The sequence below is a fragment of the Sardina pilchardus genome, chromosome 7 (assembly GCF_963854185.1).
Source record: "Sardina pilchardus chromosome 7, fSarPil1.1, whole genome shotgun sequence".
NCBI classification, from domain to species: domain Eukaryota; kingdom Metazoa; phylum Chordata; class Actinopteri; order Clupeiformes; family Clupeidae; genus Sardina; species Sardina pilchardus.
In genome coordinates this window covers 34504837-34526450 of record NC_085000.1, presented here as the reverse complement: position 1 = coordinate 34526450, position 21614 = coordinate 34504837, and the positions used below count along the sequence as shown (strand labels likewise).

At 48.6% G+C, this 21614-nt stretch overlaps 1 protein-coding gene across 1 annotated transcript; it reads right to left on the bottom strand.

Annotated features, from left to right (window-relative positions):
• Positions 1-2030: 2030 nt before the first annotated feature.
• Positions 2031-11439, bottom strand: snphb (syntaphilin b). Its single transcript, XM_062542072.1, has 7 exons — positions 11387-11439; positions 10403-10510; positions 8881-9033; positions 6003-6288; positions 5656-5768; positions 3761-4676; positions 2031-3730 (listed from the first exon to the last, which is right to left on the bottom strand). Exons 1-7 carry the CDS (start codon positions 11437-11439, stop codon positions 3389-3391), a joined length of 1971 nt encoding a protein of 656 aa, XP_062398056.1. The 3' UTR covers positions 2031-3388.
• Between the last annotated feature and the right edge of the window lie 10175 nt (positions 11440-21614).

Here is a 21614-nt window from a genome sequence, read left to right as displayed (position 1 = left end):
AAGAAGAGCCTGATTAACAACAGCTATCCCATAATAGACCTGGGTCAGAGGTCACCCAGTCACACACTCTCACAGCTCTCTGTATAGGACAGAGGGGTACGCCAGTCCCCCCCCCCCCCCCTCTTGGGGTTCCTCTCCTTGGACAGAACATAAACAATGGTGGGGAACAGAGGCCGAGCTCATACTACTACAGGACAGAACATAAACAATAACCATCACCTGTTTATCTTGCACATCGTATATTTTACACGCTGTGCTCTTCCGCTTCAAGTGCTCAGAGAAGTGTGTGTCTCTAATCTAGCCAACCTAGTAGACTATTACTATGATTCATCATTTAGAAGTGTTTTACTCTGCTCAGTGAAGAGGTGAATTACTAAGCTCCAAAGACTCACTGGAACACCTTACATGGGTTTCATCAGGTACAGGCACAGGTGAATTGATCAAGTACCATTCATAATCTAGGTGCTTGATATTATACACCTGTGGAAAGGGACCTGATGAAACCGATGAATAAAGCATGGTAGTCACCTGGAAGCTTGTCGTTTTTAGCGGTAGCATTTTAACGCTTTCTGGTTCGTAAGAGAAAATCACAATGGGAAAATGAATGGTGTTTAGTAATACGTTTCAAGTAAAGTCTGAGCGAAGCAACGGCCGTCGAAAACCTCGGTGTTCAGTTTGATGAGTTAAAATGTATTTATTATCGGTGTTTCGTCACAAACTGTAGTCTTGTAGGTTTTGGACAACTCACTCCTTGGCTGGCAAGATGGCGGCAAGCAGAAAAACCGAGTGAGTTGTTTCTTTTAGTAAACTCTGTGTACGATGTTCTCAGTGCTCAAGGACAAGGTCATGTATAGAGGCTTCGTGTTTCATGTTGTGTTGAGCCTTTTTAGTGTTTTAAAAATAGTGATTTTGACGCAATCATGTATCAAAATAGATTTGATACTACCACTCCTTTTCAAAACGCCACTTGATCCAACATGGACAAGCTTGAAAGCTACGTATGTAATTACAAAGGTTTGACTCGGGTAGTTTAAAAAAAAACACCCTAGGATGCATTTTGCCGAGAGTTATCCTTTAATAGGGTGATTGTGAAAAAGGTTATTACCCTTGCTCGCTAAAGCCAACTGTGGTTCGCCACTACTTGTCTTGTGATGCAAAGCTAGGAGACAGCGAGGGAGACAGTTTGTAGTTTAATGTTTATCGTTAGTTGTAGCAACAGTCATATTTTTATATATTCTTGCCGGAGTAAATGAAGGCGGATCAAACTATTCCAGGCAGAGTATCGTAGGGAAAAGAAGTTGAGCGGAAGTAGGTGGAAAGGCTACATCTAAAGTCCTCACTGAGACAACACACGCTGATTTTATTAAAAGGATATGAACGCGTGGACTCCCAAGATACCATTCATTTGTGCATAAGGATTTTCTTTTTTACGAACCGGAACATGCAAAAATGCTAATGGAACCCATATGGAATGATGTAGTGTCTACCACACTCTATAGTGCAACAGAACGGTATCTTTGACCACCCCTCATATGTAGTGAATAACCAGGATGTGCCCAGTGCCTTGACCACCCTCATATGTAGTGAATAACCAGGATGTGCCCAGTGCCTTGGCAGGAAATGGTACCATAGGCAGCAAGAAAAACGCAAAAACAGACTTAATAACAAACAGCAGGAGAATGCACATTTAAAAAGCCACACACACACACACACACACCTTCCCTTACAAAAACACACACAAGGAAAAGGCCACATACACTCAGTTCTGAGTTGAAAATCAAGACAAAAAGTATCTGTGTCTTCTGTTTAATTTCAGCATAAACCTACTCTTCACCTTGGAGCATCCAGTACATTTGAAATACTGCTATGTTGGTTGTTAGCTAGGTTAGCCTATCAGTGTTAAGACTGAACTAATTTGTCTTACCAGTATACTCACAATAGCATAGCATTCACAACTAATAAATGTTGGAGTGAGACAGATTGCAGACAGATGCCTCCAAGCCACAAATTCAAAATGGACACAATGGGAACACAATCTTAAATTCAAGTAATTGTCAACCTCTTAAAGTGAACACTAGTGCAATTAAAATGTCCATATCTACATTCACTAACGACAAGAAACATCTCACGAAAAACTAGGATTCTCCAACTCAATGGCCAGAAAACAGCGTAAAGGATGCGTGTACATTTTTGTGGCAAACAATCTTCATTATGGGTTCACTACATGAGATACACAGACACAACACTTAGAGACGATTACTCATAGCAGCTGCAGTGGCACACATCTGTAAGCTCTGAGTCAGAGACGTCTGTAGATTGCAACATTCTCATACCTCATAGCCATCATGTTCTGCTCAATCGAAATTACCCAACTTACCCGAAACCCTGTCAACAATTACAGCCTTTTAGGCTAAACGTTATCGTTTCATGTCAACTTGACTTTCACTGAAAGCAAACTAAATGTCATTAAACGAAAATCAACTCGTAGTCTGAGCAACCTCCCCCTATAGAGTCCACTAATGAGAATAATTGTTTTCCATACAGTGTGTAACATCTAGATTTGGTCTACTGTGCAAGGTGTGTTAATCTCTGAAGGAGGCAAAGCGAGGGGAAATAACAGGACACCATTGGCAGAGGCGAAGCGAAGCGCATAAATAGTATTGCAGCAGCTTGGACACCTTAAGGTCGGGAGATGGCGGACAGGCCAAGGGCAGTCACTTACTCAGCTGTGAGAAGTGTGTACTCAACGAACCACAGCACTGAGGACAATTAGGACAGCCAGGTACACACACACACACACACACACATACACACACAGAGAAAAACACACACACAAAGGATGAGTACATCCCAGCGACAAATTGCAGGAACTTCAGAAAACGTATAATTCAACAACTTTTGTGTCTGACTGGCTGTTTAGCAGGACACCATTGTGCTACAATCAGCGTCAATCAGGTCCATTTGCATTCATCCCTTCGGTTTGCATTCAGCGCCAAACACATTCCATACACACACACACACACACACACACACACACACACACACACCGGTCTCCCAATGAGTCCTGCTGAGCCAGAGTTAGAGTACAAAAGGTGACGTGCAGGAGTTCTATGAGGTTGTTTGTATTGATGGTGTTTATGATGTCCTCCATAACTCCCATTCCTTTGTCCCACGCCAGCCACCATAGCCTCTCTCTCTCTCTCTCTCTCTCTCTCTCTCTCTCTCTCTCTCTCTCTCTCTCTCTCTCTCTCTCTCTCTCTCTCTCTCTCTCTCTCTCTGTCTCTCTCTCTCTATCTCTCTCTGTCTCTCGCTCTCTGTCTCTCCATCTGTCTCAGGAGCAGGACTATGGAGGCGGAGTCAGTCTCTGCCGCGGCGCCCGCTGCTGATCTCAGATCTGCGCCCCGGGGGTCCCCCCCCCGCCCCCTCCCCCGGCCGGGTAGTGTCGCAGGCCGCCCCCGCGGCGCAGAGAGCTCAGGGCCACCGTGCAGCAGCCCCGCAGCAGCGAGCCCAGGTGGTAGAGCGGCTGCCCGTCACGGCGCGGAGCAGCCCGGCACAACCACACGGCCGTGGGCACCGCGGGCACCGCCACCGCTAGCAGGTCCACCAGGAAGTGGCGGCTCCAGTAGCTCTTGACCGGCGGCCCCGCACACGCCCCGTCACCCGCACACGCCCCGTCACCCGCCGCTCCGTCACCCGCCGCTCCGTCACCCGCCGCTCCATCCTCCTCCTCCTCCTCCGCCCTCTCGCCCTCCTCCACCACCACGGGCTCGCTGGAGGGGACGGGGGAGCCGCCGCCACGGGGCTGGGAGGTCTGGGGGGGGGCAGCGTTCTGCTCCTGAATGAGGTCAGTGATTGACCCCTCCCTTGACCCCTCCCCAGGCTCCTGAAATACATCTGAAACGGACCCCTCCCTGGACTGAAAGACGTCTGAGACTGACCCCTCCCTTGATCCCTCCCTGGGCTCCTGAGAGACGTCTGAGACTGACCCCTCCCTGCCTGCTGGGGTGGGCGGGGGTGTGGAGGAGGAGGAGGAGGGGGGGCCGGGGGGTGCGGGCCGGTCAGGGGGGTCCAGAGGCAGCGGCGGCTCTTCTGGGGGGTCGACGGGCAGCAGCACTGAGGCGGCCTCGGGGGCGGTGGTGGTGGCCGTCACGGTCGTCGTGGTGACGGACACGGTGGTGAGGTCCAGCTCGTCGCCCTCGTCCGAGCACCAGGTGGAGGTGGGGCTGCAGGCCTGCGAGCGGAAGGTGCGCTGCTCGGCGATGGTGTCCAGGTCCGACGCCAGCGGTCCGTACCCGTGGGCGGGCGCTGACGCAGGGGTGGCGTCGAGGTCGGTCTGGATGCCCTGCTCCCGCAGGTGGTGCAGGTACAGGTGGTGGTGCGACAGGCAGGGGTGGCTGGCACTGCCCGCTCCACCCGCTCCACCCGCTGCACAGCGCAGGGGCACCACGTGCTCGTAGGTGGCGGAGTGGGAGTGGGGCAGGCGGTAGGAGCTGAGCAGGGACGCCGTCTCCTTGGACAGGAAGGCCGCCTCCAGCAGCAGGTCGGCGTGGCTGGCCGCCGCGCTCTCCCCGCAGCACACGAAGCCGCTGTCCTGCGTGCCCTCAGCCGACAGGCACGCCAGCTCGTCACCGCCGCGCACGCTTCCACTCGTGCTGCCGCACGCACTCCCGCAGCCACTGCACACAACAACGACAACAACAACATATAAGACCCAACTTCAACTTCAACTTCAACTTTATTTTGTCCCCCAATGGGGCAATTCATTTGCAGGAGTGAAGAGCACAACACAACATATAACATAAACCACTCACATAAAGGGACAAATCACAGATAACAAAGGACAGATCACAGATGACAGCCAAAGACAACATGATGATAAGAAGAAGCTGGCCAAGCGCACTTTAGTCAAATAGCACTTTGGCCAGCTTGGTCTAGGCACAGCACAGCCTGTTTTTTATTTTCTTTTATGCATCTTATCATCATGTTGTCTTTGGCTGTCATCTGTGATGTCACTAAACACCTCTAAGTTGTGATGTCACTAAACACCCCTCTAAGTTGTGATGTCACTAAACACCCCTCTAAGTTGTGATGTCACTAAACACCTCTAAGTTGTGATGTCACTAAACACCCCTCTAAGTTGTGATGTCACTAAACACCTCTACAGTGAAGTTGTGATGTCACTAAACACCTCTACAGTGAAGTTGTGATGTCACTAAACACCTCTCTAAGTTGTGATGTCACTAAACACCCCTCTAAGTTGTGATGTCACTAAACACCTCTCTACAGTGAAGTTGTGATGTCACTAAACACCTCTCTAAGTTGTGATGTCACTAAACACCACTACAGTGGAGTTGTGATGTCACTAAATACCTCTCTAAGTTGTGATGTCACTAAATACCTCTCTAAGTTGCAATGTCACTAAACACCTCTACAGTGGAGTGTGAAGGTGAGGTCACTAAAGTGGTGAGGTCACTAAAGTGGTGAGGTCACTAAAGTGGTGAGGTCACTAGAGTGGTGAGGTCACTAAAGTGGTGAGGTCACTAAAGCGGTGAGGTCACTAAAGCGGTGAGGTCACTAGAGTGGTGAGGTCACTAAAGCGGTGAGGTCACTGAAGCGGTGAGGTCACTGAAGCGGTGAGGTCACTAGCGCACTCACCTGCCGCAGCTGCTCCGGTCGCGGGGGGCGTGGTCACTCAGCTTGGTGTAGGTGGAGCTGCGGGTGAGCGAGCGGGCGGGAGAGCCCTCGCACGACCCCCCCGACTGCCCCCCCTCACCCACCTCCAGCTCCGCCAGCACCGCCGCCGGACCCTCCCCTCCCCCCCCCGCCGCCGTCCTGAGCGGCTCCTCCTCCCCGGCGGGCTGCGCCCTCTTGTGGTCGTTGTGGGTGGTGGCGGTCTGGGCCAGCTCCATGCTGTGCAGCAGCGTGGCCCCCTGGTGGGCGTTGTGGGTGGTGGCGGTCTGGGCCAGCTCCATGCTGTGCAGCAGCGTCTCCCCCTGGTGGGCGTTGTGGGTGGTGGCGGTCTGGGCCAGCTCCATGCTGTGCAGCAGCGTCTCCAGCTTGTGGTTCTGCAGGTGGATGTCCTGGAAGCACCGCTGCATGGCGGGGTGGGCGGCGTCGGGGTGGGAGCCCAGCGAGGAGCGCACCGCCTCCACCACCTGCTGCAGCTGCCGGATCTCCCCCTGCGCCTCCTTCAGCGCCAGCTGCGCCTCCACGCGGTGGCACTCCTCCTCGATCCAGTCCTCCTGCATGCGCGACAGCTGCGTACGCAACTCATCGATCTCCGAGTCCCTGCAGTCCCACCGCAGAGAGATGACCATGAGAGATGACCACAGAGAGAGAGAGAGAGAGAGAGAGAGAGAGAGAGAGAGAGAGAGAGATGACCATGAGAGATGACCACAGAGAGAGAGAGAGAGAGAGAGAGAGAGAGGGAGAGAGAGATGACCGTGATGGCAGTGGAGAGGGAGAGATGACCGTAGTGGCAGTGGAGAGAGAGAGAAAGAAAGAGAGAGAGAGAGGTGACCATGATGGCAGTGGAGAGAGAGAGAGAGAAAGAAAGAAAGAGAGAGAGAGAGGTGACCGTGATGGCAGTGGAGAGAGAGAGAAAGAAAGAGAGAGAGAGAGAGAGAGAGAGAGAGAGAGAGAGAGAGAGAGGTGACCGTGATGGCAGTGGAGAGAGAGAGAAAGAAAGAGAGAGAGAGAGAGAGAGAGGTGACCGTGATGGCAGTGGAGAGAGAGAGAAAGAGAGAGTGAGAGAGAGAGAGAGAGGGATGACCGTGATGGCAGTGGAGAGAGGTAGAGGTGGGGAAAACAGGAAGTGGAGGAGGTAGAAGGAGCAGAATTCCATTAAAGGACCAGAGAGCATCATGAACAGAGTCAGTGTGGACATTTGGCGCTTTAATGTCAATTGCCTCCTACTAATCTGGACTCTCTTTCCCGTCAATACACTCTCCACAGTGATGCTAATGGGGAATACCAAATGAATACTATATGAATGGATGCTAACATTTCAAAAGATTGCATTAGCTTTGATCTCAGCCGTCATCACTGATACGACTCTCCTCCACTGCAAAGCTACAGCTCCCAAGCCCTGCTCTCAAGGGAGAACTTCCAGGCTGGCGCCTCGCTACGTCAGGATAGCATTTAATCTAAAATAGCATCCGGCAAATAGCACAGGCAATGAGGTGTCATTATTCATGAAAAATCACACAATTCATGGGGCCTCGTTTGATCAGAAATAAAAGCCTATCAAATTCAAATGACCATGTAACTGAAAATCTGCACTTCAAGGAGGGGATGTCCTCTTAGGCTGCACACACTGGTATACTATGCCTCCAGCTCAGATACAGAGATATAGAGATATATCAGCTATGATACAGAGATATAGAGATATATCAGCTATGATACAGAGATATAGAGATACAGAGATATATCAGCTATGATACAGAGATATAGAGATATATCAGCTATGATACAGAGATATAGAGATACAGAGATATATCAGCTATGATACAGAGATATAGAGATATATCAGCTATGATACAGAGATATAGAGATACAGAGATATATCAGCTATGATACAGAGATATAGAGATATATCAGCTATGATACAGAGATACTATGATACAGAGATATAGAGATATATCAGCTATGATACAGAGATACTATGATACAGAGATATAGAGATATATCAGCTATGATACAGAGATATAGAGATATAGAGATATATCAGCTATGATACAGAGATATAGAGATATATCAGCTATGATACAGAGATACTATGATACAGAGATATAGAGATATATCAGCTATGATACAGAGATACTCTTATCGCAGCATACCACATTATCTCAGTTCAACACCTGCATTTAAGGCACACAGCTCAGATGTTCTGAAGTTTTGCCCCTGAAGAGGTAACCACTGATACTAAATGCCATTTATCCAAACAGACATCGCAAGGTCACTGCCTAGATCATCCTCGTCTACAAATGAGCTGGATTACTCTAATTGTTAAAGAAAAAACAGCCAAAGATCAAAGCCTGATGACTTGGGCTATTCTCTATGTGCACTATTCTCTATGACTATGTGCACTATTCTCTATGACCATGTGCACTATTCTCTATGACTATGTGCACTATTCTCTGACTATGTGCACTATTCTCTATGATTATGTGCACTATTCTCTATGACTATGAGTATGTGCACTATTCTCTATGAGTATGTGCACTATTCTCTATGACTGAGTATGTGCACTATTCTCTTTGACCATGTGCACTATTCTCTATGAGTATGTGCACTATTCTCTATGTGCACTATTCTCTATGACCATGTGCACTATTCTCTATAACCATGTGCACTATTCTCTATGACTATGTGCACTATTCTCTATGAGTATGTGCACTATTCTTTATGAGTATGTGCACTATTCTTTATGAGTATGTGCACTATTCTCTATGACCATGTGCACTACTCTCTATGAGTATTTGCACTATTCTCTGTAAAGGCCGGATTGAGAGATCTACTGACATGGCTCGAGGGGGCTGTGTGGACATGGCTGTGTGTAGGTGACTCATGTGTGTACGGGACGTGGCTGTGTGTAGGTGTGTGTGGCTGTATGCAGGTATGTGTAGGTATGTGTAGGTGACTCATGTGTGTACGGGACGTGGCTGTGTGTAGGTGTGTGTAGGTGACTCATGTGTGTACGGGACGTGGCTGTGTGTAGGTGTGTGTAGGTGACTCCTCTGTGTACGGGACATGGCTGTGTGTAGGTATGTGTAGGTGTGTGTAGGTGAATCATGTGTGTACGGGACGTGGCTGTGTGTAGGTGTGTGTAGATGTGTGCGGCTGTATGCAGGTGTGTGTAGGTGTGTGTAGGTGACTCACCTGTCCTGCAGCCGGTCGACGGTCTCCTTGAGGCGAGCGCGCAGGTGTCGGATGCACACCTCCTTCTGCTGCAGGGGGGTCAGGTACTGCTCCGGGGGAGGGGGGCGGATGCCGTGGTTGTCTGTGCAGGACGTACTGTACTTCACGTTACGCCTGCCAGAGACGACACACCACACTCGCACCATTAACATACACCATTAACATACACCCCACATACACCATTAACATACACCATTAACATACAACCCACCCCACATACACCATTAACATACACCATTAACATACACCCCACATACACCATTAACATACACCATTAACATACACCCCACATACACCATTAACATACACCATTAACATACAACCCACCCCACATACACCATTAACATACACCATTAACATATACCCCACATACACCATTAACATACACCCCACATACACCATTAACATATACCCCACATACACCATTAACATACACCCCACATACACCCCACATACACCATTAACATACACCCCACACATACCACACTGACATACACCACCACACTCACATACACCCCACATATCCTTCATATCCTAGGTAGGTAGGTGTTGGCCAGGTAAGCCTATAGCCCACATATCCTTCATATCCTAGGTAGGTAGGTGTTGGCCAGGTAAGCCTATAGCCCACATATCCTTCATATCCTAGGTAGGTAGGTAGGTGTTGGCCAGGTAAGCCTATAGCCCACATATCCTTCATATCCTAGGTAGGTAGGTAGGTGTTGGCCAGGTAAGCCTATAGCCCACATATCCTTCATATCCTAGGTAGGTAGGTGTTGGCCAGGTAAGCCTATAGCCCTCTTGCTCTTCATATCCTAGGTAGGTAGGTAGGTGTTGGCCAGGTAAGGTAGGTAGGTGTTGGCCAGGTAAGCCTATACCCCACATATCCTTCATATCCTAGGTAGGTAGGTAGGTGTTGGCCAGGTAAGGTAGGTAGGTAGGTGTTGGCCAGGTAAGGTAGGTAGGTGTTGGCCAGGTAAGCCTATAGCCCACATATCCTTCGTATCCTAGGTAGGTGGGTGTTGGCCAGGTAAGCCTATACCCCACATATGCTTCATATCCTAGGTAGGTAGGTAGGTGTTGGCCAGGTAAGGTAGGTAGGTAGGTGTTGGCCAGGTAAGGTAGGTAGGTGTTGGCCAGGTAAGGTAGGTGTTGGCCAGGTAAGCCTATACCCCACATATGCTTCATATCCTAGGTAGGTAGGTGTTGGCCAGGTGGGTGTTGGCCAGGTAAGGTAGGTAGGTGTTGGCCAGGTAAGGTAGGTGTTGGCCAGGTAGGTAAGTGTTGGCCAGGTAAGGTAGGTAGGTGTTGGCCAGGTAAGGTAGGTGTTGGCCAGGTAGGTAAGTGTTGGCCAGGTAAGGTAGGTAGGTGTTGGCCAGGTGAGCCTATAGCCCTCTTATCCTTCATATCCTAGGTAGGCAGGTAGGTGTTGGCCAGGTAAGGTAGGTAGGTGTTGGCCAGGTGAGCCTATAGCCCTCTTGCTCACCTGGCTGTTGGGCTGCAGTCGCTGCCCTTGCAGGACCCTGAGTTGCTGCTGCTGCTGAGGGAGGCGTTGCCATAGGGATCTCTGCTGCTCACCGGGGCTGGGGACCGCCTGCAGGATCACCATGGAGATGTCAGTGCACACGCCCAGACCATCACACAGCAAATGGACACGGGTTCAAGAGGGGAGACCCTCTCACTCACAGAGCCTCTGCACTGACAAACAGCCTCTTATGCGAACACACATGTTGAAGGAGACCACAAAATAAGACCACATAACATGCCCAGAAACACACATGTTGAAGGAGACCACAACATAAGACCACACAACATGCCCAGAAATACACATGTTGAAGGAGACCACAACATAAGACCACACAACATGCCCAGAAACACACACAAACATGCCCACGAACACAACGCATACACCTGGAACTAGACAGGTCAGTCCACCAGCATCACGGCAAACACTAAAAGAAACCCAGCACTTGAGAACACACCTAAAGGCAAACAAGCAGGCTGGATGAACATGATGAGGTGACTCATCCACCATGTAGCGTATCCATGGTGGTTAACAGCCCAAAATCAGAGCATCAAAAGAAGAGAATCAACAAAGCCATGGTTCCATTTCATCAGCTGAAAAAGCAGAGCCCATGCAGACAGGCACAATTAACGAATGAATGCGCTGAGATATGAGCCCTGGCCGCAGTAACGGAGGTAGAATATGGTGTCCCACAGGGGTCAATCTATCCACCAGGACCTAAACATTTGGGTCTCATGTGCCAGTCCTGCGCAGACAAAAATCACACTCCGTTTCCAGAGGGGCAATTTGTTCCTTGGTGGAGAGACAGAACCCTGAGAGGACACTGAAGCAGGACGAGTGGAGGATGAAAGGAGGGATCAAATGGGAGAAAGAAAGTAAGAAAGGAAGGAAGGAAGAAAGTAAAAGTAAGAGAGCGAGAAAGCAAGAAAGCGATGAGGTGCTGACCGGCAGTGGCGCTCTGGAGAGTTCTGTGCCAGGTATCCTTGCGTGGGCCGCATTGAGACCATGTAGCCGGTCTCCATGGGAATGTAGTCTAGCTCTATAAACCTGCAATAGTCAAAACTGACCACAAAAACAACACTGTTACAGGCAGTAGCGGCAGAGTGAACACCTGCATTAGGACAAGCTTCACTGTGTCTCAAACCGCGCACTTCTGCACTTAAAATACTTAATTTGAGTGCGTGAGGGCGTTTACACTGAAATTTCGAACGATACGAAGGGCACTGCAAGTCCCCGGATGGTGCACTCATAACGGTCAAAAAGTTGAGTGTGGAACGCTGGACACTTCTCGCCCTCAACGGACGCCATGTTGGCTAAATAACGGAAGGGGAGGGAGTATTTTCAAACTCGTAGAAATCGCGGTAGAGAAATCTGAAGCAGCAGCGGTGGAAAACACACTTTACAGAGGTACAAGCAAGTTACAACATAAACTGTTCATGTTTTGACACAGTACGACCATGTCACGGTGGAATTGAGGACACCAATAAAAACATATTTAAACGTTACGATCGTCATTTCCGTGAAGTGCACGGAGGTTAGCGTTTGATATGAGACGACACTATTCTGTTAAAATGTGCACACTATGCCAGTAAGCACACAGGGCACATAGGGTGCTGTACGAAAGTGTACTCACGGAAGTAGTCGGTTTGAGACAGACTATTTGTGTCTGTGAGAGTAGGCTAGCTTTGTGTCTGTGAGAGTAGGCTAGCTTGAGAGCAGGCTAGCTTTGTGTCTGTGAGAGTAGGCTAGCGTGAGAGTAGGCTAGCTTTGTGTCTGTGAGAGTAGGCTAGCTTGAGAGTAGGCTAGCTTTGTGTCTGTGACAGTAGGCTAGCTTTGTGTCTGTGAGAGTAGGCTAGCTTTGTGTCTGTGAGAGTAGGCTAGCTTGAGAGTAGGCTAGCTTTGTGTCTGTGAGAGTAGGCTAGCTTGAGAGTAGGCTAGCTTTATTGTGTCTGTGAGAGTAGGCTAGGTTTGTGTTTGGAATGACTTCTCATTCGTCTGATGACATAAGCATCTCAGCCTTCACTGAACACTTAAGGCTGGTTTCCTGTACTTGGAATTGGATTAAGTCTAGTCCTAGACTAAAAGGTTTTCCTCACTGGAGATCTCCATTAGAATTCTGTTTTAGTCCAGAGGGGTATTTCACAAAACCTAGATAAGGGATTAAACTGGGATTAAAGTGTAACTTCACCCCATAACTCCACCCACTTCACACTTCACAAAAAGGCTTTCAAAATGGGCAGGACGTTCTGAAATTTGGAAGGGAGTGCAGCACTGCTGCAGCCAATCAACCATGGTGATTTCATGTCAATCTGGGAATGAGTGCTGCAGACATGGCTTATCACAGGTAGGCTAATCAGGGCAGGGCAGCAGGTGTTGGGGCGTTTCATTCCTAATTTGTAACGACACGGTGACGTAGATTCGCCAGAGAAGTGCAGGACTACGTCAGCATTCCAATAGCATTTTTGACTAAAATGCCATGGCATGTTTCAACCTGTAGAGGGCGCGGAGAGCTATATCTCCAATACAAAATCATACGAATATGTTACTTTTCTCGGGAAAAAAGTGCAGTTACACTTTAAGCTGCGTTCTGCCTGAGACCCCCCTCAGGACTAGGTTCAGTCCATTTAGGGTAGCCTGACGAGCTTTGGGGTTCAAAGGTACTCAGGTCCGGCAGAGGGCATAGTGTGAGTGCCCTTGGACTACACACCAAAAGTGTACAATTTTAAAATAAGCGGATCGGATCATGGTTCAGGTATTTAATCTTTATTAATATTTGCTGTTCAAGTTGTGGTCGGGCTGATTTAAATATCGGACGAGCTCAGGCTGATTGTGACCACATCCATGGACCACTGCCACCTTCTAAACTCCGCCCTCAAAGGCTTCTAAACTCCACCCTCAAAGGCCACATAGAGCTCCTAAACTAAACTACGCCCACACCAAAGGCATCTAAACTACGCCCTCACCAAAGGCATCTAAACTACGCCCTCACCAAAGGCATGTAAACCAGACCCTCACCAAAGGCATGTAAACTACGCCCTGACCAAAGGCATGTAAACTACGCCCTGACCAAAGGCATGTAAACTACGCCCTCACCAAAGGCATCTAAACTACGCCCTCACCAAAGGCATGTAAACCAGACCCTCACCAAAGGCATCTAAACTACGCCCTCACCAAAGGCATGTAAACCACGCCCTAACCAAAGGCATGTAAACTAATTCCTCACCAAAGGCATGTAAACCACGTCCTCACCGAAGGCATCTAAACTCTGCCCTCACCGAAGGCATCTAAACTACGCCCTCACCAAAGGCATGTAAACTACGCCCTCACCAAAGGCCACACAGATCTAAACTCTGCCCTAACCAAAGGCATGTAAACTACGCCCTAACCAAAGGCATGTAAACTACGCCCTCGCCGAAGGCCACACAGATCTAGACTCCGCCCTCACCAAAGGCCACACATAGCTGCTAAAGTGTCTCATTCTTCACGGCTCAGCTGCAGTTGGTCTCCTAAAGTGTCTCATTCTTCACGGCTCAGCTGCAGTTGGTCTCCTAAAGTGTCTCATTCTTCACGGCTCAGCTGCAGTTGGTCTTTTCTGGCTCCAACACCTTTTATCTGCCCACTCTGGGGAAATCAGCGCGCTTATAAATAGCTAGCGGCCTGCGCTGCGCCTGCACCTTTTCCTGCTGAACAAGACACAGGGCATGCACCCCCCTAGCGCACACACACACACACACACACACACACACATACACACATACACACACACGTCACGCAAACTCTCCCTGCAGTGTCTGGGCAAAATACTAACCTTAAATAACCCCTTTAGAAAAACAACAGCACCCCTGAAAAAAACAAATCCCTGAAACAGCTCATGGCGACCTCTTAGTCAGAGTGAGGCAGCGCTGAATAAACCAATCAAGGGAAAGGTAAAGCCCATAATCCTTCAGAAAAAAATGCTACGGCAGAATTTCAGAGGACAAATCTAAAATCAGTCCTCATGTCCTCTGGTATTACCCAGCAGCCCCTGGGAGGAGAACAGAGTGGCGCCGTGAGGTGGTCGTGATGCACAAATGCAGTCCTGGTCACTGCTTGCTTATTTTAGTGCAGTTTCCAGCACACACACATCTAGTTTTAGTGCAGTTTAACTGTGCTCTTCCTCCAGCACACACACAGCTAGTTTTAGTGCAGTTTAACTGTGCTCTTCCTCCAGCACACACACAGAGAAGTGCATTTGCATCTAAATTTGATCATGCTACAAATCTATGCCAAAGAAAACACACAAGGAGAGTCTAGCCAGAGAGTCACTTGAAGGTGATCACAGACTTCATCAGACGGTCAATTTCCCTGCTCAATCCCAATGTGTGTGCTGTGTATCTGCCTATTCCAGTGTGTGTGCTGTGTATCTGCCTATTCCAATGTGTGTGCTGTGTATCTGCCTATTCCAGTGTGTGTGCTGTGTATCTGCCTATCCCAATGTGTGTGCTGTGTATCTGCCTATTCCAATGTGTGTGCTGTGTATCTGCCTTACATAAACATGTGTGTATCTGCCTTACATAAAGGCAGGCTTATGTGAACTCAGAGCATTTAATCATGACGTGCCATTCAGTCATTCTTTTCATTCACTGCCCCATTTGGAAATGTCACAATCACAGCCCAGCTGATACCCTGCCTGGCCACAGGACTTCACTAAGCAGAGAGAGCAGAGAGGCTGGGGCCTGCAGGTGGGGGCGGAGCTGTGGTCAGCTGGTAGCCACTAGGTTATTCAGTCCATGGATTTATTTCTTCCCTGATGGCACGGGCATATTCCAAGATGCCAATGCCAGGATTCATCAGTCTCACACTGTGCAAGAGTGGCTCAGGGAGCATGAGACATCAGTGTCCCACGTGGACTGGCCACCACAGAGTCCAGACCTTAACCCCACTAAGAAGCTTTGGGATGTGCTGGGGAAGACTGTGCAATGGTCCGAATCACGTCATCAATACAAGATCTTGGCAGAATACGAATGCAATGCTGGACGGAAATAAACGTTTTGACATTGCAGAGGCTTGTGGAATCAAAGCTAAAGGCGGTTCAACAGAAATATTAGTTTGTGAGCCTTCTTTTGGCCAGGCAGTGTATCATCTGTATAATCTGCCTCTAAAATCAGCCTTCAGAAGACCAAAGGACACCTCTATAGTTGGGTTCATAACCTGTAGTCAACAGTCAAACAGTCAAGTGTAAAAAACATATCTAGGACTACTGGTGAGGAAAAGCCAAGAAAGCATCAGAACTTAAAAAGCAGAAAGCAGAGAGAGAGAGAGAGAGAGAGAGAGGGAGAGAGAGAGAGAGAGAGAGCAGAGCAGAGCAGCATAGGCATGCCTGTTAAGAGGAGGAGCGGGCAGTAGCCTCTAAATCATAGAGGAGCACAGGAGGAGAGCAGCGAGCGGGAGAGAGCAGCCAGCGTCTAGTGAGCTGAGAGCAGCCAGCGTCTAGTGAGCTGACGGCCTTGCAGTGGGGTGGGGCTGCACTGCAGAGACCGTGGGATGAGACTGCTGCTGCTGCAGCCACTGATGGCACTACTGCTAGTGGATGGGGGGGGGGGGGCATATGGTGTACTGGTACTGCTAGTGAATGGGAGGGGGGGGGGGGCATATGGTGGTACTACTGCTAGTGAAGGGGGGTGGGTATATGGTGGGGACCTAACGGCAGGGAGTAACGTGGCAAAGTAAATCCTCTAGTCAAGAATCAAATGAGGCAAAGGATGCTCGTCCTTCTTTTAGCTGAGTCAAACCAAATGCAGGAGCAGGTCTGGGTGGGACGCACATCTCTGCCCCACTGATTCTTAGCTCAGAGGCCGAGGCTCGGGGCATCATGACTGGCGCATGGTGCTGTCGGCCGGAGCCGTGCACTGAGGAGCTGATGCGCCCTGGTGGGGTGGGGGGGTGGATTGGGGGGGGGGGGGGAGTAAACAGAGCCGAGTCTCACGCTGGGAGGGGGGGCGCGGGCGCAGGAGCGGGAGCGGCTGATGACTGAGCTGCTGGCTGAGCTGCACACTGAGCCAACAGCATTTGCTGCAGACGCCGTTTGGGCTGCAGAGCCTTCAGCGGGTTGAATCTGAGGAGAGAACCAGAGAGAGAACCAGAGCTGGGCCCCAAAGGAACCAGAGCTGTTTTCCAAGGGAACCAGGGCTGTTGCCCAAGGGAACCAGAGCTGTTGCCCAAGAGAACCAGGGCTGTGGTCCAGGGCCCACGTACTGTAGACACCACACTGCTCCATTACATCCACTAGGACTACAGCGACTCCATTCGCTTACTAAGTGCAAATGCACAACGCAGTAATTATGATGCTGTAATCTACTGGATGTATGCAGCCAACTGAGTGAACTATGCATAATCCTGAAATGTTGTGTAAAACGCAAATGATAATTCCGTTAATGCAAATAAGAATTCCCTGACCATTCTCTGGATAATATGTTTTGATGACTGATTCCTATACACCCTTTATTAAAGAATGTAGCCCCCATGTCCCTGGCAAAAATGTCGCATTTTTTGCTACAGGGCCGAATCCAAAATGGCCACAGCCATCATATTGAAATAGTATCTAAAAAGTGTGTGTGCTTTGTAATGGTGCTTTGTTAAAAAGTGTGTGTGCTTTGTAATGGTGCCTAATGTATGTCGGTATCCACCACTTCGGCTCTCAATAAAGCTTTGATTGATCGATAAATAGACTTTGCAATGTTTACTAAATTTACTATGTATGTATGATTGCATTACTGTATGCAAACGGGTAGACTGAAGGTTAATGTTGTCTATCAGTCAAGAAATCACTCAAGAAAAATAAGCTACGAATTTGGGAGGGAAGATTAATTATGATACAACTGCTAAGCTGCAACATTGTCAAGGGTTTGTGAAAAATGTGACTTGCCGTCCGGAAAATATGCTTCCGCAGACTGAGCAGGTAAATGCTTAACCTACTTAACGCCACTGTGAACTAAAGTTGCCCAAGAGCAGGGAACATTCTGGAGAGCCTGGGGCAACTGTAGTCAAAACAAACACATTAAACATCTGGAGAGCCTGGGGCAACTGTAGTCAAAACAAACACATTAAACACCTGGGCTTCAGCTTCATTATAAACACAGCACACAACACAAGAGCTGTTACTGCAAACAGGCCAATTACACTGTGGTTACTCGAATAAACAAGGCATATGTTCACATGTTCTTAACATGATCAAATCCAAACTAATGTGTACAGTGCAGGTATTAACCATTAAATGCAGTATCGTCTTTGTCTACTGCATATAGTCACCACACGTGAGTAGTGATGGCCATGATTCGCAGGATACTTCTCAACTGAAAGGATCCGATCTCTTGCAGACTTCACTCATGTCTACTGAGAGAGCCAGACTAACAGCAGGCCAGCTCTAGACTTCACTCATGTCTACTGAGAGAGCCAGACTAACAGCAGGGCCAACTCTAGACTTCACTCATGTCTACTGAGAGAGGCAGACTAACAGCAGGGCCAACTCTAGACTTCACTCATGTCTACTGAGAGAGCCAGACTAACAGCAGGCCAGCTCTAGACTTCACTCATGTCTACTGAGAGAGCCAGACTAACAGCAGGCCAACTCTAGACTTCACTCATGTCTACTGAGAGAGCCAGCCAGACTAACAGCAGGCCAACTCTAGACTTCACTCATGTCTACTGAGAGAGCCAGACTAACAGCAGGGCCAGCTCTAGACTTCACTCATGTCTACTGAGAGAGCCAGACTAACAGCAGGGCCAGCTCTAGACTTCACTCATGTCTACTGAGAGAGCCAGACTAACAGCAGGGCCAGCTCTAGACTTCACTCATGTCTACTGAGAGAGCCAGACTAACAGCAGGGCCAGCTCTAGACTTCACTCATGTCTACTGAGAGAGCCAGACTAACAGCAGGCCAGCTCTAGCGGGGCAGCGTGAAGAAGGGGAGGAGATGGAGGCGGTTAGAAAAGCTGACGCAAAGGCCACTGCAGAGAGGGGAGTGTTAGTGTTAGTGTTAGTGTGAGTGTGAGTGTGAGTGTGAGTGTGAGTGAGAGTGTTAGTGTGAGTGTGAGTGTGAGTGTTAGTGTGAGTGTGAGTGTGAGTGTTGGTGTGAGTGTTAGTGTGAGTGTGAGTGTGAGTGTGAGTGTGAGTGTGAGTGTGAGTGTGAGTGTGAGTGTGAGTGTGAGTGTTAGTGTGTGTGTGAGTGTGTGAGTGTTAGTGTGAGTGTGAGTGTGAGTGTGAGTGTGAGTGTGTGTGTGAGTGTGAGTGTGAGTGTGAGTGTTGGTGTGAGTGTTAGTGTGAGTGTGAGTGTTAGTGTGTGTGTGAGTGTGTGAGTGTGAGTGTGAGTGTGAGTGTGAGTGTTGGTGTGAGTGTGAGTGTGTGAGTGTGAGTGTGAGTGTGAGTGTGAGTGTGAGTGTGAGTGTGAGTGTGAGTGTTGGTGTGAGTGTGAGTGTGAGTGTGAGTGTGAGTGTGAGTGTTAGTGTGAGTGTGAGTGTGAGTGTGAGTGTACACAGCTGCAATAAGGAGCTGCAGCAGCACACACACACACACACACACACACACTGCTGCTGGTACGGCCCACGCTCTCAGTACCTGCAATGCTTATTAGTGTATGAGTCAGTCACAGACCTCAATTCTAAAACAATTGTTTACTGAAAATATACTTTAATTTAACGCATTTCTGACATCTTCTCATCTCGTTGTTCTGTTTTGTTTACCTGCGTGAGCCAGCAGATCTCCTATTGACGGGAGCAGACATGGGGCCAGCCTGCCTTTAGTCCAGCGAGGCCGCTCAAAATGGTGACCCGCTCACTCTCTCTCCTCTAGTCCAGCGAGGCTCTCTCTCCTCCTCGTCACTCTCTCCTCTCCTCCGCTCACTCTCTCTCCTCCTCGTCACTCTGAGTCTCTTCTCTCTCTCGCTCTCGCCTGCGCTTCAGCCACCCTGAGAAGAGAAACACACAAACGCACAAACACACACTGCAGTCAAAATCCAGATGGACAAACACACAAACACACAAACACACACTGCAGTCAATGTCTATATGGACAAACACACAAACACACACTGGACAGTCCTTGTCCTTTGCTCAAATGAAACACAATGCAATCCAGGCATAGTCTGCATAACGCCACAATGAGATGTGGTCTGGGAACCAAACGCTCATTTTCTCATATTTGAGGCATGGTTTAAAGGAACACCGTTTTTTCATATTAAACTACGTTATTCCCTTAACTAAGACGAGTTGATACATACCTCTCACATTTCAATGCGTGCACTCACTGGCTCTGGCGCGCGGCGCAACTTTGATAGCACTTAGCTAGCCCAATGCATTCAATAGGATCCAAACAGAGATAAAGTTAGAAGCGACCAAACGCCTCCATGTTTTCCCTATTAAAATACAGTTACACGAGTAGTCACATGACCAAGTATGGTGAGACAAAATAAAACGTGGTGCATTTGTAAGCAGGTAAGAGGGATAACTACATTGTGTGGCGCAGTGATATCCTCACTCTTGCACTTTCAGTTTCACTTTGGAGTGAGGATATTACTGCGCAGAGCCTAAGTGCTCCCAATGTTATTCCGCCACACAATATAGCGCAGACCTCCGCCTGCATTGTTCTTCCTTGGTTGTCATGCATTTGAACCTAAACTATTCACATCGCCACCACGTGGCCACGCCATGCCATTACACCACTAAGCGAAAAACAGGCTCCGGAATCCCGACAGTGTTACTGATCACTCGTTTCTTCCTTGGGTCATTTCTGACCTTCCCTGAAAAGGTCATCGAAATCCATCCATTACTTTTTGAGTTATCTTGCTAACAAACAGCCAGACAGACAAACAAACAAACAAACAAACAGACAAACAAACGCCGGCCGGTCCCCGATGAAAACATAACCTCCTTGGCGGAGGTAACCAGCTCTAACTCAACTAACTACATGGTTGTTATGGAAACAGTTGCTAGCAGCACGCACCTTGGAGGGCAGAGGAGGGGATTATTGGCTTAAATAATTAAAGCCCCCCCCCCGCCCCCTCCATACACACTGAAAATCAACAGATACTGAATACAGCATGTACCTTTGCGTGTGTGTGTGTGTGTGTGTGTGTGTGTGAGTTCTCTCTGCACACTCAGATGGATGGGATTTTCTCTTACCTTACGTAATAACACGCTAGTGACACAAGCAAAGAGCCACACACACACACACACACACACACACACACACACACAGCTTCAAAGTTCACAGAGGAAATGAGGGATAAGCAGAAGAGAGGAAAGGAGAGAGGGAATACTCTCCTTTCATCTAAGACCCAAGACATAGCCTGTGGTTATTCACAAGGAGACAGGCAGGCAAACTAACACACACACACACACACACACACACACACACACAGTAAGATATACTCATGATATACGCATGTCCACTCCCACACCCAGGTGTCCCACCCCTCTGCAGATACCACCAGATACACACACACACACACACACACACACACCAGGACCTGCCCCTGCAGATGCTCTAGACACACACACACACACACACACACACACACACACACACACACACACACACACGCATACAAGCATGCACACATGTATGGAAGGGGTTAGGAGGTGGGGGGGGGGGGGGTTAGGAGGTGGAGGTTTGCTGTCTTATTCAGGTGAGTAGTTTTTGTTGGGTGGTAGTCAGCGTCAGGGACGGCTGAGCTATCGGCCCTGGACATTAAGGTCTCCCCAGTAAGAAAGGAAATATTGTGTGCGCACACAGATGGGCCTACGTTAACGAATCTCCAAAGAGTGGCAACAGCTCTGGGTGTTTGAGAAGGATCACTATCACTGGTTTGCTAAATTAGACTCTGGCAAAGTCTATCTGTTAAAAACAGACCTGTCTTCTAGTTATTCCACCTTATGTCTTTTATGTTTATTATTCTTTATTGCTTTATTTTTTATTTTTTATTTTATCATTATTACTATTATTATTATTAATTACTCTTTGCTCATCTATGCTTTTATCTGCTATTACTGTTTGGTTTTTGTTTATGTAAAGCACATTGAATGACCTCTGTGTATGAAATGCGCTATATAAATAAACTTGACTTGACTTGACTTGACTTGACTTATGTAACATATCCTGACAACAAGCACTTAGTCTCATTATGGGGAGTGTGCTTAG